This window comes from Homarus americanus, unplaced genomic scaffold (genome assembly GCF_018991925.1).
Source record: "Homarus americanus isolate GMGI-L3 unplaced genomic scaffold, GMGI_Hamer_2.0 scaffold55640, whole genome shotgun sequence".
Lineage (NCBI taxonomy): Eukaryota > Metazoa > Arthropoda > Malacostraca > Decapoda > Nephropidae > Homarus > Homarus americanus.
In genome coordinates this window covers 2835061-2854253 of record NW_024713650.1, presented here as the reverse complement: position 1 = coordinate 2854253, position 19193 = coordinate 2835061, and the positions used below count along the sequence as shown (strand labels likewise).

The following is a 19193-nucleotide window of genomic DNA, read 5'->3' as shown; positions in this document are numbered from 1 at the left end:
GTGGGTGTGGGGGTGGGAGTGACGTAGCGAAATGGTTCGGTTCACCTCAGTGTTGGTGTAAGAGTGGTGGTGGGTGGACGAATTACCTCTCGTCTTAAACTTTCTCGTTATTGTTTCGTTAACTCTGAATTCCGCGGTTCACTTAAGTGGTCCTAGTGTTTGGTGACCTTAGGCTTAGAATATCGCCCCGGTTCGCCAATATAATGTGTGGTTCATTGACTTCGGTACTAGTATGGTCTTCGTGAAGTCATTGGTTCGTGGTTCACTTGTACCTTGTGAACCCGTGTGGTGGTAGTGTGGTTCAGTGGCTTGCTGGTTCATGTTCTGTCTACGTTAAAACACTGTATTTCCTGTGTGTGTGTGTCCTGTGTGTGTGTGTGTTGTGTTGTGTGTGTGTGTTAAGGCGGTTTACTGAAGATTTGGTATTGTATGATGACCCTAACATGCCTTCAGCCTTCTAAGACACCCCTTGTTTTTTTATTAATAGTAGCAACAGCGGTCTAGTAGTAATAGTTGCTGTAGTAAAAATAGTAATAGCAGCAGTAGTAGTAAAAGTAGTGTGGTTGTAGGGGCGTCAAATTTGTGGTTGGTTTGGGTTGGTTGATCTGGTGTTGTGGTGGCTATGGTTGCTTGTACACCTTGTCACGTTAATTACCATAGGGGTAAGATGAGTGTACGGAGGAAGGGGAGGTGAAGAGAGAGGGGGAGGAAGGGGACTGGAGGAGGGAGAAGCAGAAAGAGGGAGGGAAGGAAGTGAATTAATTACCCTTGACTTAATTTACCGTGTGAATGACCGTAAGTGTACTGCCTTTAATCACTGGAGGTGTTGTTAAGATGGTTGTTGTAGGTATGTTATTGATGTTTTGTCCTCTGTCCTCCCTTTTTCCTCCCCCCCTTTCCTCCTCCTCCCTCCCCTTTCCTCCTCCTCCTCCCTCCCTCCTCCTTTATTCTTCTTCTTTATTCCTTCCCCCCTTTTTATTCCTTCTTCCCTCCCTCTTTTATTCCTTCTTCCCCCTTTTATTCCTTCCCTCCCTTTTATTCCTTCCCTCCCTTTTATTCCTTCCCCCTATTCCTTCCCCTTTATTCCTTCTTCCTCCCCCTTTATTCCTTCCCCCCTCCCCTTTTATTCCTTCTTCCCCCTCCCCTTTATTCCTTCTTTCCCTCCCTTTATTCCTTCTTCCCCTCCCTTTTATTCTTTTCCTCCCTTTATTCCTTTTATTCCTTCCCCCCTTTTATTCTTCCCCTCCCTTTTTATTCCTTCCTCCCCTTTTATTCCTTCTTCCCTCCCCTTTCTTCCTCTCCTCCCCTTTTATTCCTTCCTCCTCCCTTCCTCCTTCCCCTTAAACCCCCTTCCTCCCTCCCCCGCCCCATTACAGAAAGTTAATGGGGTATCACCTTGGTTCCTATGTTAAATTCCCCCTTGCCTGTAGACATGAGTAAGTATCCACTCACTTCACAAAATGGCGTCAATCTTGTGTCGAGACTCTACACCGACTAAAAGCTATGATGTTTGCTTAACCTCACAGCTAGAGACTGAAAGCTTTAATTGCACGGAGTCTCTTGAGAATCGTTCATCTAACCCAGTAGCTTTCCCGTCGACGAAGTTATGTCTCACCAGCCGTCTTCATGTTTATAGCCAGGAAGGATTTTTTGGGTGGGTAAATATTTGGCGCGAAAAAATGTAAACAAACACAGTCGCTCCAGCCACACAACAAACACACCCAGAGAGATGATGATGGTTCCTCCCTCCTTAGTCGGGAAGTCCTACCTCGTCTCCACCTCTTCTTCTCCTCCCCCACACCCTTCCCTTAGTCCCCCCCTCCCTTCCTCGTGCCATTGCCCTCCCATCGCCACCACTACCAGCGCGTCTGCTACTGAGGGTGTCCACAAATTACACAATGGCTTCGTTATTACGTACCATCTCGTCCCTTTTTTACCATGTTAAATCTCAAACAGGAACGTTTGGTAATAAATTAAACAAACGTAATTTAAAAAAAATAATAATCGTATCATCACAAGTGTAGAAAGCGAATTTGTGCGGTGACCATTATTGTACTCGTTCGTGGACTCGGAGTTTGGATTTTCGGGGGGGGGGGTATGGAGGTGTTAATGTTGTCTCTTATTATTTTGTTGTTGTTAAAATGTCGCATCTATTATTATTATTATTATAGCCATAGGTACTCAAGCCGACGATCTATACACCTCTCTTGAGTCGCTCTGGCCTTTCCCTGTGTCTGTCTGTCTGTCTGTTGTCTGTGGGACCGAAAAATCATTGGTGTTTTATTATCTGTGAACCTTTTAAGAGGACGCTTAAACATTACTTTGATAGATAGAACCAGGAAGCGGGAAAGTCACCACAAAGAAGCATTTAATTTTGCCAAACCTTTCAGTCACACACACACACACCTACCTGAGCTGCCGTGTGTGTGTGTCCAAGGCCCGGGAAGGAAAGGCCCCTCGGCTTTCTCCAGTTTCTCAGAAGATCCTGCATGAGTTTTTTTTCCCTTAATTGGAGATGTGAGAACGCATCTGTCTCACTTAAACTACGACACAAAAATGGATTCTCAGAAGTTCCTACGTTTATTTTCCCTTCTAAACTAAGATGTGAGGACGTATGTTAACTAACTCACGCGGGGGTTAAATCATCGTACTCAAGGGGTAAAATTAAGGTAAGGGAGGTAGGTAAGGTTAATATTTATGATAGGGGGGATGGTTAGGTTAGGTTAGATTAGGTTAGGTTAGGTTAGGTTAGACGGATGAGAAAGTGTGATTGGTAGTGGTGGAGGAGGGAAAAGTGGGACGCTGGTGCCTCCTCCTCCTCCTCCTGGGAAAGTCCTCCATCTTCACACGCTCAGATATTCCGAGGCGACACTATCATTGGAGATATTAGTGTGTGTGTGTGTGTGTGTGTGTGTGTGTGTGTGTAGTACAAAAGATCATACAGGGAGCCAGCCGCCAGCCAGCCAGCCAGTTCAAACGCCGCTGCATGATTATGATGACACACGCTGTCTCTCGCCCTTTTATTACTGCACGATACAGCTTAACTTTGACGAGCAGCTTACATCATGTTAAACTCCCAGCTTGGTGATGACTGGGGGAGGGGGGGGGAGGGGTTGGACAACTGGTCATTTAGATACCTTAGCACAATGAAAATGTCTCGCTATTTTATTTATTTATTTTTTTATCGTACCTTTAGCATCAGTTAGTCACTTAATATATTTCTCTGTTGAATCGTAAATTATGCCTTTATTATCCTATATATACACTTAACTATTTTGTAAAGATAGTTTGGGGAGTCATTAGACAATACATTGAACGGGTCGGTATTGTTTAGTTGATACTGTGACTAAAAAACAGATTCATAGTTAAAACTGTAGATGGGGTGATGTGTGTAGACCATGGTGCGTGTAGACCATGGTGCGTGTAGACCATGGTGCGTGTAGACCATGGTGAGTGTAGACCTTGGTGCGTGTAGACCATGGTGCGTGTAGACCATGGTGCGTGTAGACCTTGGTGCGTGTTGACCTTGGTGCGTGTAGACCATGGTGCGTGTAGACCTTGTTGCGTGCACACATTAATTTAACCTGTCTGTTACTTACTGTGAACATGAAATAATGCTTTTTATTAACTAACTTAAGCAAAATCACGACTAATACCTCTAGCAATAGCACCCAAATAGCACCCAAATAGCACCCTAATAGCACCCTAATAGCACCCAAATAGCACCCAGTTATCTACCTCGTCAAGAAACACCCACTGAACACCAGACAAATCTTGATAATAGATCCAAATATTCGCCATTTTATCTCCTTACTGTGACTGGTGCTGAGTAAAACGTATCTAGTTAATCTTAGTGTAATTTCAATGCTGTTGTTTTCTGGGGTGTTTTTTTTTTTTTAGTATAAGTCAGCTAGTTAAGTGTATTCTTGTGTCTCCATTTACGAGGAATATTTATCTTACTAACTTTTAAGAGTCTACACCACCCCACCCCATCCCATTCCCCACCTACCATGCTCCCCCACCCCACCCCACCCACCCCAACTCCCAAGTATTGATTTTCCCCCGCTAATAAGTACATCTACCCCCTCCTATACCATATAAATACTTAACAAATACTATATACCACTTTAAACTGGGATTAGACTCGGCAGATTTCTCATTGTAATCAGATTTGTCTTGTTAATTCTCCATTATATGTAGTACTATGATAGGATTCTCGAGTTGGTTTTGTGTAAAGTTTATGGAAATTGCCACGTAACGGAGCTGTCTCTTCCACGTAGTATAGAATAGATGGTGTTACGGTGTGTGTGTGTGTGTGTGGTGATGACAGACAGACAGATACAGGTGGCGGAAGTGTGTGGGGTAGAGCGGCCGTCTGGTGGTTGGGACAGTAATGGGTTGTGGGAGGCGTATATACCAGATGGTCAAAGTCCCACCGGCCAACCGAGCCCCAGTACAAATAGGCCCCAGTCCTAATAGGCCCCAGTTCTAATAGGCCCCAGTTCTAATAGGCCCCAGTTCTAATAGGCCCCAGTCCTAATAGTCCCCAGTACTGCTAATGGACCCCAGTACTACTAATGGTGTACTTAATGGTCCCAGTCCCCAGTACTGGACTAATGGTCCCAGTACTAGGACCCCAGTACTACTAATGGTCCCCAGTACTACTAATGGACCCCAGTACTACTAATGGTCCCCAGTACTCTACAATAACTGAGTACTACTAATGGACCCCAGTACTACTAATGGTCCCCAGTACTACTAATGGTCCCCAGTACTACTAATGGATCCCAGTACTACTAATGGTCCCCAGTACTACTAATGGTCCCCAGTACTACTAATGGACCCCAGTACTACTAATGGTCCCCCCCAGTACTACTAATGGAGTACCCCAGTACTACTAATGGTCCCCAGTACTACTAATGGTCCCCAGTACTACTAATGGTCCCCAGTACTACTAATGGACCCCAGTACTACTAATGGACCCCAGTACTACTAATGGACCCCAGTACTACTAATGGACCCCAGTACTACTAATGGACCCCAGTACTACTAATGGACCCCAGTACTACTAATGGTCCCCAGTACTACTAATGGACCCCAGTACTACTAATGAGAGAGAGAGAGAGAGGGTACAGGTGTTGGATAAAGCAATCTTGTTTATAATGTAGTTAGGTTATTTTGTGGTGTGTGTCTGACAGCTAGTGAGGAGGTTTCTGTAAACAAGTCGGCCGCGGAAGTGTACTGTAAATACGTGTTGACTTTGACCTTTTGACCTCGCAAGCATAATAGAGGGAGCACCATAAGAGGATCTGTATTAACCATTTTATGACCATTGTGGCTAAAGTCGGTCGTCATCTTGTAGTAGATGTGGGTTTTTTTAATTAGTCTGTTTATAGTTGTTGTTTGTTGTTGTTATTGTTGTTTATGAGTCAGTGTTTGTACCTGTGTGGTTTGAGTCACTATTTATTGGAGTTGTGGTTTGTGAGTCATTGTGGTTTATGAGTTCTTATTTAGATGTCTTGGTTTATGAGTCACGGTTTATGAGTGTTGGTTTGTGAACAAGTGTTTGATAAGACTTTTTTTTAGGTCAGATGTTCATGAAAGTCTTAGTGACAAGGAACAGTGAAAGCCAACAAGTTGAAACACCTTTAATACAACTTTCTCGACAAACGCAATTTATGATTCTGACGTTTTTTGACAGCTGTAGGAATTGTGCCCTTCGTGGCCGGCCTCAGTCACCCCTAAAGAACAGCAGCAAACAGTTTTCTAGAGAATCCAAGTGAACACGGCAGGAAGGAGGGGCGAGTGTCGTAGTGTCAGTGAACGCCTTGTACACCAGTGCTGTGCTTCGAGTGAATGCCACAGGAAAGTCGGTGCAGGTGGTGGAGTTGTGGCGTCAGTGTATTTGTTAAGAGTGTCTAGTTAGATTTCCTCTTGCCTCACCACTCACGTCAAGATGGGCACTATGGAGGACCCAGCCAAGGTAAGCTGTGGGTGGTGGATTTAATGTGTAAACCATATGTGTCATAACACGTAGGTAGGTCTCTCATAGGAAAAATCCCTTGGTCAGTTTAAGTTACCCATTTTAAAGTATACTGTATAGGTAAAAAAATTTGTGTCAACCTGGGTTCGGTCGTCAATCGTAAGCCATTTGTGATAACACTCACCGAGGAAGTTTTCCTTGAGGACTCACTATAGCTATTTCCCATGAGTTGTCTCAAAAACTGAACTGTCATAACCCACCTCTTGGTACAGATGAATCACATTAAAGCTTCAGAATTATCAGTTAGTAAAGGAGTTATCACACTGGGTAAAACATCTGCCGTTCTTGGTTCTCATTTCGTCATTGTTGATCAGAAGAACATTTTTTCCAATCACATAGTCAGTTGTAACGTTGTTCGAGTATCACCGTCGCACAGAACAAAACACTGACAAATATGGTGGGTCGTCCAAAAGCTTTGTGCTGTATCCATAGGAAAATCACCATTCAAACTTTCCTTACATGTCCCAATAGACTAAGGAGAGCCTCCATCAGCTAAAAATTTCTGAGTCCCTTGTCCAAGTAATTAGTGAGGCTTGAGAATCATGCTGCCTCACACTCAATGGTAATGAACAAAAGTCAAATGTAATGCTGTCGTATCTGTAATTTTTATATGTGTGTATAAAAAATATTCTAATGATAATACATTTGCATTAGAACCACATAAAACTGTATTTTATATACATGTATAACGTACAGTAATATAGAACCTCAATTGGACCCAAAATGCAGTCGCAATTTGCCTGAAACTCCCATACTTTCCATTTTCCTCATATTTCAATTTTCAGATGAAAAATTTGAGAACAGCAGTATTGTATAGCCATATTCTCCTGAGGAATGTGCACAGTGTGATAGCCCCTTAAGCAGACTTATAAGGTATAGAGCTGTATCACTCATTGTCACTGTTTTCTCTTTTAGCCTTTCTGATACAGTAATTCAAATTGGATTTTATAGATACCTGTAGTGCAGTAATTATGTGGCAGAATAGAAGCAGTCATTGTAAAGCATTATGTGGTGGTACAGTACTCCTCTCTCAAGTTGATACAGTATTTTATGCTCTGATCTAAAAGACAACTGCATAAAGCAGTGTGTTTTATTTTCATGACAGATTGAAAGCCATATATATATAGTATATATATAGTACAGTATATATAAATATATATTTTTTTTGTGCTGTAAAAATATTAGTTTAGATAATACTTTATTGTACTTTTTTCTAATTAGTAATTTTGTTTCTCCAGACTGGTAACAAGGATGGAGAAGCCAAGCCAAGGTTCCTGGCAGTCACGGCACTGGAAGATGTCCAAGCCGTGCGTTGTGCCGAGTTCCACCCATCCGGCCGTTTCTATGCTGTTGGTTCTAACTCCAAAACTCTCCGTATCTGCAGTTACCCCAAGTTATCCGACCTCAGGTTGGTACAGTATGGTATAAAGTCACAAACAATATTGTACATAATGTGGACACTTAAAACATACATCACTGCATCATCTCTGTTGTAATTGTTTTTCATTTCACCACCATACTGTAGAGCAGTGGTGCTCAATCAATGTCATAAGTGAGCCTCATTAGATGGGCAACTGTGTGATGAGGGCCACACATTAACCTTAATCAGGATAAGTGTAGAAACATTACGTAATAATCCACATATAAAGTAGTTTCGAGAGCCATATGAAACCTCCCTGAGGGCCTCATGTAGCCCTCAGACCATTAGTCTATAACCAGGCATATTGGTTGCTTTACAATCAATTGGTCCAGTAACACACACACATGTACACACACATGTACACACACACACACACACACACACACACACACACACACACACACACACACACACACACTACTTCAGTACTTATTAATATTTATTGTCATGTGTTAAAGATATTGTAGCTGTTGAGCTTGCTGTACTGTACAGTATTCAATACAACTTTTAACTAAAACAACCATAGGGAAGATGTGCTGAGACTACAACAACTAATGTCTTCCACACAGAGTGGATCACGTTACCTATCAGCCAACAGTGTTGTTCAAGCGCACTAAGCATCACAAAGGCTCTATCTACTGCCTGGCCTGGAGTCCCCTCGGTGACCTGGTGGCCACCGGTTCCAACGACAAAACCGTTAAGCTCATGAGATTCAACCCCGACTCGTGCAATATGGATGGTTCGTAACAGTCAGTCTTGTCTCTGTAGTACTGTAGTGGAGGTAATGATAGCTGAAGAATATACAGTAATATATATCGTAGGTGTACAGTAATCGGTACCTCAGATGTTGCTGCATTCAAGTATAATGACCAGATGTTGTTCTCTTACTAATACTACAAATATTTCCACTTAACAGACAGTGATGAAGATGAAAGTTCTCAGAGTAAGATCCTGCTATATCTTTTTTATATTTCCTTATGTAACTCACAACTGGAGTTTTTTTTATAACTTCTTCACTAGCATAATTGAGCATGTATAGTACAACCTTGATATACTCACCCCACCTCTTATTTATTTTATATACCTTTTTATTTCTCTTGTGGATCAGATTAAAGTTTTAGGCAGTTACTGTATTTGTCATTAATCCTTTATTTCAATCAAATCATGGTTATGGTAATACAGTACTTATTTTTATTATAAATATATATAAGCTGTACAGTCCATAGTAAAGCTTTGATAGCAAGTACAGTACCTACTCATTTTTTTCTATTATTTTTGAAGAGTTTTGTTTGTTTTCTGTAGGTATAGAAACTGTGGATGGACTGAAACATAAGGGAGAGCACTTAGCAGGGATGGTGATATGTGTGGGGGGGGGGGGGAATAGCCATATTGAAGGTTGATAAAAAATTCTTACATATCCCTAAAGAATTAAGTTTATAATCTTTCACATAATTTGTGTTGAGTGTTGTGCCCCGTCTGACAACGTAACCCCATTAAAGACTTTTGAATCTCTCTCTCTCCCCCTAAAGTTTAGATTTTTGCTGTGATGAAAAGTGTACCAGACAGCCTTTCATACACATGCCTAGATTTCTGTTACTCTTGGCTCCTTTATCATATACTGTATATGTGGATGGCTTAGATGCATAATGTTCCACAAATTGTGCATGTTTTCAGAATGCATTAGATGAAGTGAATGAATAAAAGATATCCAAATTTGTGGGGGGAGTGTAGGAAGAAAAAAAGATCAACATGTATTTTTGACACACTGTCCAATATTTATTATTTTATTTACCAGTTTCTACAACATTGTCTCTAGCTAGCATATAAGCAGTACCCGTACTCTAATTCAAGCTGCCGTGAATACTGTTGAGCAATCTGTCTTTTTTGTTTACATACAACCATTCTGCCCTGAGAGGCTTCCCTACCCTCTGTTTTATTATGTATCTCTGTTCAGATCTTCTCTGTTCACCCTGTCACTTTTCTTACATGCTTTAAGCTTGAACAAGTTATTCATTTAGAAAAGTGTGTGTAAACATGAGGATGCTTATGGCAAATGCTGGCAAGATACAGATATGGGAAGTGAGGAGAGTTGTCACTGCTGATGACAAACACAGTAAAAAAAAAACTATGTATTCTTCTGTGTGTGTTGATGATGAATGGGTTTATTGCAGTTTCTTTTTCTTGTTTTAATTATAGTTATCATGATCTTGTTTGCTGTACATTTTTGTGAGGTTTCCTTCATCTGTTCCTCCTTATTGATTCATCTGTTTAGTTGAGATGGAGTAACAATGGTAGCAAATCTAACAAGGATATGGTGTAGTAATTATAATTTATACATTTTATTCTGTGTACATTAGAGCAAGGTTGTACTATCTTGTTTTTTATGAGAGACGAGCATGGCCGCTGAACACGAGCAAACAGCCGGACAATTTACACTAGAAGTTAGCAAAGTAGGCTTCTCTTTCCAAGCTTTATGCCGTTTTACATAGGAGCAGTAGTGTTAGTACATTGAGATGTTGTTGTTAGTAATACAGTACCATACATAGTGTCTTAATGACTGGTGATATTGTCAAACTAGGTATGGGTGATAGTTACGAAGTGTTTGCGTAAAAATATTGCAACTGTAATAACCTGGGACCAATGCTCTCTAGTACTGTACTGGAGTCAAGTCCCAGTATGAATTGATTATAGTTGCAGTTAACACCTTACTTGGATACTGTACACAAATTTACTGTACTGAAGGTGAGTAGTGACAGGAATAACAAGCAAATCCTTTCCATTATGTAACAGCTAAACTAGCATGTGGAAGTCCTCTGTGATGCTTTATGCTTTTCTTCTTAGGTCATCAACAGTAGAAGATGAAGTGATGTGCAGTGACTTGACACTCTGAAGTACTGTAATTATTGCATGTGTTTTCCTAAATCAGAGGTGGGAAACAACTTTTCATTTAGATAGATTTGTTGTCATAAAGTGAACCAGCAAGAAGAAGAAAGATATTATGTTATGGTATAGATGATTTATTCAACAATAGTGTAATGTTCTCTATAAACCAATAACTACAGCCAGTGGTTATTTTGCCTCTTTAGACATTTATTTATTTGTGTGGGTGGGTCAAGTGAATGGAAAGGGAAATGTATGGAAGACTGATGTAAGAAACTTGTCGAAAGTGACAAGAAAGTAGCTGAAGCACTTGTATCTCTAAACAAAGAGTGGAGTTAGAAGGACCAGATAATATATACAGTACAGTGACTTCAAGTATTACAACCACCTGGTTTGCACACTCACTCCATTGAACGGCTAATTGTTTCGTCTTATTGGAACCCCTTTAGAAATTTACTCTTGTTTCTGCCCCTTGTATGCGCCATTATTGTTGCAGTTGTCAATATAAATTCAACATTTACTGTACTCTTAGACTATTTTGATCCATTCCGGCTATACAGTACAGTATACAATATACTGTATTGGTACAGTATATGTAATGTTAGTGAAAATTACCTCTCACAAAAACCCAAATTTCTATGAAGATAAAATTTATTGGTTTCCTTATTTACCATATAAAGTTTACTACATAGAAATCCATTATAGATCATTTGTTCTAGCCACCTGCTGAAAATAACTCACATGTAACCGATTGTGTAATATGTAATGACAAGTTTACGACCAAACATTCTGGATTACCTTGAATATTGTATAGGTAATAGATGTGACAATGTGACTGTAAACCTGAATCATAATTTTCAAACAATAGTGATACCTAGTGAAAAGAAGAGACGAGGATAGTTTTTGAAAATAGAATGTCAAGCATACGTAGTATGTAAGAAGGCCTCTTAGTCATAACTATCATTGTGTTTGATAAGGAAGGTGTAAAGGTTGTGGATAAAAGAAAACTTGAAAATGTTAATTGGAGTAAATATCTGACAATTTACTTAGCTATTAGTTAGTGCTGTGTGAACTTTATATTGGTAATTTTCAGTATAGGTTCTGTGCTAGGGTTATATTATTGAGGGGGAATATTGCTTGGGTTGTAGTTTTAGGAACTGATCTTCCTCTTTTCCAGTGTAGGGTCACTGTTTTGGGCCATGTTTTGGTGTGCCTCAGCTGAATCAGTTCAGATATGAAACACATGCCTTGGAATTTGTAATGTGCTGTAGTGTTTTGGCGCTCTCTCTCTGTCTCTCCAGTATCTTGACAAGTCATTTCACTGTCAACTTTAAATCATATGCCTTGGCTAATTTGATTATACTATAATATGGAACACATTTGTCTTGATTTTATATACTGTACATATGCTGAATTTCCTTATGCATTTTAACTCTGCTTCCAAAGGCATTTTATGAATTGTATCATATCTCACACGGACAGCTTCCAGTTGTGTCAAGGAACATAAAGCAGGGTATGAGCCATAATATTTGCTGGCCTGAATTACAACCTTTTATCCTGCATTAAGATCATTTTGTGAAATTACCAGTATTCCAGGACAAATAGATACCTGTATAACATGGGACAGGACACTTCCTGTATAGGTCGTATCAGCGATGGAAATGTATCTTATTTTATTTCATCTTCCTTACCCTCAGGATATTCTCATAGCTTTTATAAACCCATTTGCTTGATAATAAGGAATGGGTAACTGATAGAAAGAAAGACAAAAATTATATTTGAATGAAGAAGAAACACTCAATACTATTTTCAACCTTGATATCTCTTGTACAGGCCAAGAGGTTGAACTTACAATGCATGATGGAACTGTGCGGGACATGTGCTTCATTGAAGACACAAGCAACAAGTCATCTCTACTCATTTCTGGTGGTGCTGGAGACTGCAAGATATATGTTACAGACTGTGCTACTGGTACCCCCTTCCAAGCTCTCTCAGGACATACAGGTAAGCAGTAGGCACACATAGTGAAGACAGTGTTAGTTAACTTATACCAAAGAACATATTATCTTAAATACGTATTGGGATAAAAACATTCTTTTTCTGTATGTCCGGTAGTCTGGACTTTTGACGAATACAGACATCCCTTCCCCCACCCTCTTACTTACGGTAGTTTGGGCAACTAATTGCAGTACAGTACTGTATTAGGTATATCAAGTGATTATAGAGTGATATGATTGAGAGTAAGATAATTTAGTATTTGTGGAATTCACCCCAATTTTTTACATAAAAGTAGTTGTTTAATGGAATTTATACTCATCCAAATTTTGAAACTAGGATTTTCTGAAAATATCAAATTTTATAGTTACAAATTATTGTGATTTAACTGTACAGTATTAAGTTTAATAGTATAGTTTGCACTATACTGTTAACTTTTGAATTTTATGAGCAAGTGAATGATTACAGTAGAATTGACAAAGAAGCAATTGACAGATAGTGTTCCTTTATATAAGGTAAGGAAATTTATGAACAGAAAAACTTTAAGAGTTAAATTGCATGTATAATTCAGACTCCATATTTTATTTTGCAACATTTGAATTTTTTTTTTTTTTTTTAATATTTCCATACTCATTGGCAGGTCACATCCTTGCTCTACACACATGGGGAGGAGCCATGTTTGTGTCTGGCTCACAGGATAGAACAGTGCGTTTCTGGGACCTGCGAACTAGGGGCTGCGTTAATGTTATCACACCAGCAGCTACACCTACTAAACCAGTATGTGAATGAATATGATGCAGTAATTTAATACTAGTGTTGTGTAATCTTGGCACAATTCATCCTAAGACATTAACATCTAAAAAGAGCTTAACAATCTTTCCCAAGCATTTCAGTTATTAACCATAGTTAAATTTTCAAGTACTGTACTGTATAGAAAATCTATTATTGATACTAAACTGACTACTAGGCATGTTGTCTATACATTCAGTAATTTAAGAAATTGTCTATTTAGTGACAATATACTGTACACACTTCCTCACATTAACTTTCATTGGACAATGATTTAGTGTTTCATCTCAGTTCACTGTGCATCTAAAATATATTTGAGAAAATAACTGTTTCTATTTGAACAGGGTGCTCCTGTGGCTTCTGTGTGTGTGGATCCAAGTGGTAGACTCCTGGTAACTGGTCATGAGGATTCGGTCTGCTCTCTATATGATGTTCGTGGGTCCCGCTGTATCCAGGCATTCCGGCCACACTCCTCAGATGTACGCTCTATCAGATTCTCACCCTCTGCGTATTATCTACTCACTGCAGGATATGACAATAAGCTCGTCCTTACTGATCTTCAAGGTGGGTCAGAAAAGAATTTATAGATGGTTATTGAACAGTACATGTATTCCTAATCTAGAATGCTATTGTGATTTTGCTTAGAAAATATACTTTAAAGAAAATGTGGGATATTCCTCTTAGTGCAACAGAAGAGATACTTGAACCTAGGGATAAGGTAAAGTAGAAGAGTGGATGTTAAAATTATGATAGAACCATTAGTATAGTGTCTCTTTCACAGATGACCAGGTTATCTTAGTTTAATCTATCAGTTTATTATACTGTATAGCTGTACAGTACTGGCATATATAGATTCTTTCATCCTTCATTTACAGCATTTGTTCCTCTCTCTTGCCTGTCAAATGATTGGTTGCCAGATATCATTACAGTGCTTATTTTCTTCATTCTTAGGTGACCTGACACTGCCATTACCCAGTGTCGTCGTGGCAGAACACCAAGATAAGGTCATCTCTGGTCGATGGCACCCCTCAGATTTCTCCTTCATCTCAACTTCTGCAGATAAGATGTGTACACTGTGGGCTTTGCCTCCTGTATAACTTGGGTCTCAAGCTTGAATATCTCAGTCTGATCTGTACTCGTCCCTGACAAGGTATGTATAAAATATGATGTATAAAACTGGTTCTCCTGCAGTTTTAATATTTCACTTAACAATAATAAGTCCACGTAACAAAATGTCTTTACCTCTGCAAGGATGGTAATGAAATCAAGTCTTCTGAAAGTTTATGGATTCACTCGAGAGGTAAAGATATTTGTGTGTGCAAATGAGTCTCATAAGTGTATAGTTTGACCGATTTTTTCCAAGTATTGTCCCTTCATCTGTGGCATGGTGGTGGTGTGATGTGGAAACCTTTTCTTGGAGTACAGTCTTCTGAGAGAATTCACTCAAGTGGTTAATATAGGCTATTGGCATACTGTATTGGAATACATGTGAAAATTTTTGTGAGAATTCAATGTGATAATAGTTCTGTATGGTATCTTTAGTCGCCAAGCTTATATCCAGATAAATGTTTAAATTAAGTATAGTTGAAGGCTATTTAATTATCATAGAATGGTTTGGAAATTTTTGAAGTAAAGTTACAAAGGATGTATAACAGGTAAATGAAATCAAGCCAGGGTGTGCTTAGGCTTACTCTGTCATTGATATTTGAAATTATGATTGAGCATGTGATATGATGCTTCATTTTGAGAGTATTGCATGAGTTTTAGGTCCATTGTGCTGAACAAGTTTAAAGTTCCTGAACATTGTAATGGGAAAAAAATTACCCTAGCATTTAAATTTAACATGTGGAAAACAGATCTTTTGTGAATATATCTGTACTGTATTTTGGTTTATGTCATTGATTATATAATACATCTCCCTGTTTATGTCTTACTGAAAGTTGGTGAAATCTTCTTTAGATATTTTGTAGAATATGAAATCTATAAAACTTAATTAGGAATATACAATTTTTTGCTAAAGATGGAACTTTTTTTTACTTTCACATTTGTTTCGGTTTAATACTAATGGAAACTCAATGTTAGGTATTGAAAATTAGTACTTAATAAAAATTTTGTCGTCTCTGAATGCTCTGTTATGTTCCACAGTTTATATATACTGTATAGGATTAGATTTTTTTAGTAAAGAAAAAGCTCAGGATAGAAGTAATTGATGAATACAGGCAGTCCCCGGGTTACAAACGAGTTCTGTTCCTGGGGACATTCTTAAGTCTAAAATGTACCTAAGTTGGAACACATGCTATGTGCATACTGTACTTACAGAACAATGTTAAAAATCCCACTATACCATTGCCCAAGTCCTTATATATTGTACATCTAAAATTACTTAATTTAAGAGAAAACAAGAAATAGAATAACAAAATACAGTAAATGAAAGTAAAATGTAAGTCATCGGGTAAATAAAGTGCTGTCAATTTAAAGTTTTTACTGTATGGGACCTCGTTCGTGTCGGCGGATGTTCGTAAGTAGGGCGTACATAACCCGGGGACCTCCTGTATGTAACATTTCAGTCATGTTTAGTCAGTTAATTCTTCTTTGCCTCCATTTTCTTCATATTGGTGTAATAGACTGACTAAATTCATCAGAATATAGATGCTATTTTTATTTAAATTATTATTTACTGGTACCGTATATGGTATTGTTGGAATGGTGGGGTCTTCATGTTATTTGTAAAGATGGTAACATAGCTTATTCAGGGAGAAAATGTGACTGGGTGTAAGGAAAGAAAAAATATCTCCTTTGTTGGGTGAGAATTTAACAGGTTTTATTCTGTAGGTGATGAACAGCATTTAGTGTTTCACTTTTTTAAGTAGTTACTTGTTGTCAAACTTAATTATTGGCAGTAAAAGTACAGTAACTACAAAATGTAAGTTTATCTGAAGTTAAACATATGCAACCTTATTGGTTGAATATGAAAAAGCTCATGACTGCCAGTATATATACAGTATATATATATATATATATATATATTGTTGGCATGCTTTAAGGTGACTTTGAATGTGCAATTGTACATCTTTATTGTAAACACGCCAAGTATAATGTAATGATGACCTGCTGGTAATTGTTGATGTTAATCTTCCAACTCTCTGTATATAATGTGTTCATTATATCAACTCTGCTGGAGTGACACGTCTTCACTGCTGGGAGAGTTCATCTTATTTTCACTATTAAGAAATAGTGTGAAAATAAGATTATGAATGAACCAAAAAGTCATTAGATAGAATCTCTGTGTTTGTTCCTGTGTTTATTGATTGTGAAGGAAAGAGTTTGGTATATTTATACAGACTAATATGGTGTGTAATGAGTATGATGATCACTGTTGCTCACAGTTAGCAAAGTAAGAGTAACCCATACTGTATTTACTGTATTACAATTGGTAAAAACTTGATATTCAAAGATAAAAACACTGGGAGAAGGTACCGTTCTGTTTCTAGTAATTATTACTGCAGATTTTTATTTCACTTGCTGCATGAAAAAAAAATCATAATGAACTTGCTTGTATATCCGAACATCACTTTGCTTTATAATTGAGTTGCACTATCTTCTCTCACACTAGGAATGTAAATATTTGGTATGGAGCCACGAGCACGTTAGCCTAGTTACTGTCTGTTGGAGACATATCGACGGTAACTGTCAACAAAGTTTTGTAGTCAATTGGAAATATGATATAAAAGCCATTCCTGTATATACAAGTCTGAAAAATGTTTTGAACGAGTTTTCAGTAAAAAACGTAAAATAGCTGTGGTATTTCAGAAACGAAATGCTATATTTTCTCACTGTCCTAAGAAATATATTGACAGTTCTCAGGATACAAGAAAGGCTTCTATACCCAACTACTATGAATGACTTTATTTGACGGGACCTTCGATATACTATTACCCGGTTAGATAAATTCAAGTCCTTGGCAAATATTTTTTACCTACAGAAGTTTATCCTTTATATATATAGTATATATATACAAATAAACTTTTTTAAATGTCTCAAAAGGTAAAGTTTAGGGAAAGTAGTTGAGATTGATTTGAAACTATTTTGCATACCAGCCAGAGATATATGAAGTGGAAACTCAATTCAGGGCATTTTTTCCCAATGTGGATTTGATATCCAACTAAAGTCATGGGCAGGGTAAATGGATAAGAATGTAAATACAATTAGGTGTATCCAAAGTGGAATATATTACAATACTTTTTTAAGTAAAAATATTGTTTTCCCCTTTTGAGTGTAGTTTTCTGACCTACTCCTTCATCTTCACCAATTTGGTCTCGTCGTTACAACTTTCAGAAAGTTGAACACAATTATGTGTGCCCAGTGTGGGATATATTGCAATATTTTTTTAAGCAAATATTATACTTTGTTCTTTTTGAGTGTACTTTTCTGGTCTACTCTTATCCCCTTCTCAATTGTCATAATAACTTTCAGATGAACTGTGAACTAAGAAGAATATATTGTACATTGTCGAGGGTTCAAAACATCACCGTACATAAAAATCTTTGTGGGATAAACTAGACTTAGTTTTTTTGCCTTTAATATAAAGTATTTGTGAAATATATATTTTATAAATAATTTTAGAGGGAATTTTATTATGTATTGTGTACATAAAATGTTTCCTGAATTCTTGTTTCTGATAAATATTTAAGTCACAAACATATCAAGAGAGTTGATGACTTATTTGTTTCCACAAACTAAATTGATAGTTAATTTCTATAAAAAAATAACCTTTTTGTAAATTATATCTTACCCTCTACCAGAGAGACCTTTTACTTGTACTGTGTACCCAGAAGAAAGTAAATTAAGGTACTGTATTTAAAACTTTCCTGACTCCTGTGCTGTGATCTCATCGGCAACTCTACCTTAGAAACACTTGTGAATTCTCATTATATAGTATATGCAATTAATACTCTATTGTAAACTATTTTTTGTAACTTATCTTATTGAAGCTTTTCAGTCACATATGTTTAGGCTTCATTTAACTCTTGTATTTCTTGATGATAGCATTTGTTTAGGTAATGTAAACTAAAGCATCTTTGGTATTTTCTTAAGAGCTTTTTCATGAAAATATGCATTCCATTAATTATCATAATCAGCTTTCCAAAGAACTGAAGAGTTGCTGTCATCTACCATTTGTTATATATATTTAGTTTTATATATTTTCCTTGGTTGGCACAAGTAAACATAGGGCTGTGTGTACTTTTGTCACTAAAATATTGAACCATGTGTCATTTAGTTGCTCAGTGGGTAAATCTGGTTATGTCTCCTTTTCATGAATGAATTTGGTTTATTTTTTCTCACATCTGTTTATACTTACTGTAATTTAATAAATGAATGTATGATCTGTTCTTGATTCCTTTATTTGGGTTTCAATGCCAAATAGGTTGTCAGTTCATGTTGGCTTCTGTTAATCTGAAGGAAGTGCTCCTCTCCCCAATAATGTTATACATTGAGTCAGATCACAATGATGTACTTAACCTATTCATTGCGCATGGTCTGAACTTCAAGAGTACCTGTACTACCCTTCATGCGGTACTTTTGACCCATCCGCTATCAGAGGTTAAACACCCACAAGTGAACAGTCGTAAGTGGCCCCTTAAGAGTGAAGGACAAATTGTCCCTCTTGCAAAACAGATTTATAGAGCATAAACTTTCATCTTGCTATATTGTTAACAACTAATAACGTTGACTGGAAATAACAGTATACAAAAATGTTGTTTGAAAATTTACAGTAAAGGGACCATAAAAATTATCATCACTGTGTTCTAGTAAAGTTGACTACTTGTCAACACCTACCTAACTGTCAGCTAGTTTCATAGTACAGTACTACTTACTGATAAAAAAAAAGGTGAAAGTGGGTTCCATAGGCATGTCTGCCCATTAGGGACAGTGAAGATGCAGCACACTGTATACTAAGCCTTCAGTATATAAGGAGGCAGCATGGCCGGTACTGCTCTCGACCCCATTCAGTTCCCTAAGTTGTGAATTCAGGTACCCATTACAACTGGGTGAACTAGGAGTGCC

The 19193-nt window shown here is 37.9% G+C and overlaps 1 protein-coding gene across 6 annotated transcripts in view; it reads left to right on the top strand.

Annotated features, from left to right (window-relative positions):
* Positions 1 to 19193, top strand: part of LOC121873418 (WD repeat-containing protein 47-like) — a 73075-nt gene that overhangs the window by 50666 nt on the left and 3216 nt on the right. For 5 of the 6 annotated variants that reach the window (XM_042377004.1, XM_042376984.1, XM_042376995.1 and 2 more), the window contains 6 exons: positions 7282 to 7451; positions 8033 to 8202; positions 12177 to 12347; positions 12979 to 13115; positions 13472 to 13691; positions 14079 to 18513. In XM_042377004.1, coding sequence (XP_042232938.1) covers positions 7282 to 7451; positions 8033 to 8202; positions 12177 to 12347; positions 12979 to 13115; positions 13472 to 13691; positions 14079 to 14224 — 1014 coding nt within the window. In that variant the 3' untranslated portion in view covers positions 14225 to 18513. Of the gene's footprint in view, positions 1 to 7281; positions 7452 to 8032; positions 8203 to 12176; positions 12348 to 12978; positions 13116 to 13471; positions 13692 to 14078; positions 18514 to 19193 lie in introns of those variants that run through there. The other variant, XR_006090238.1, reaches the window with a different exon arrangement.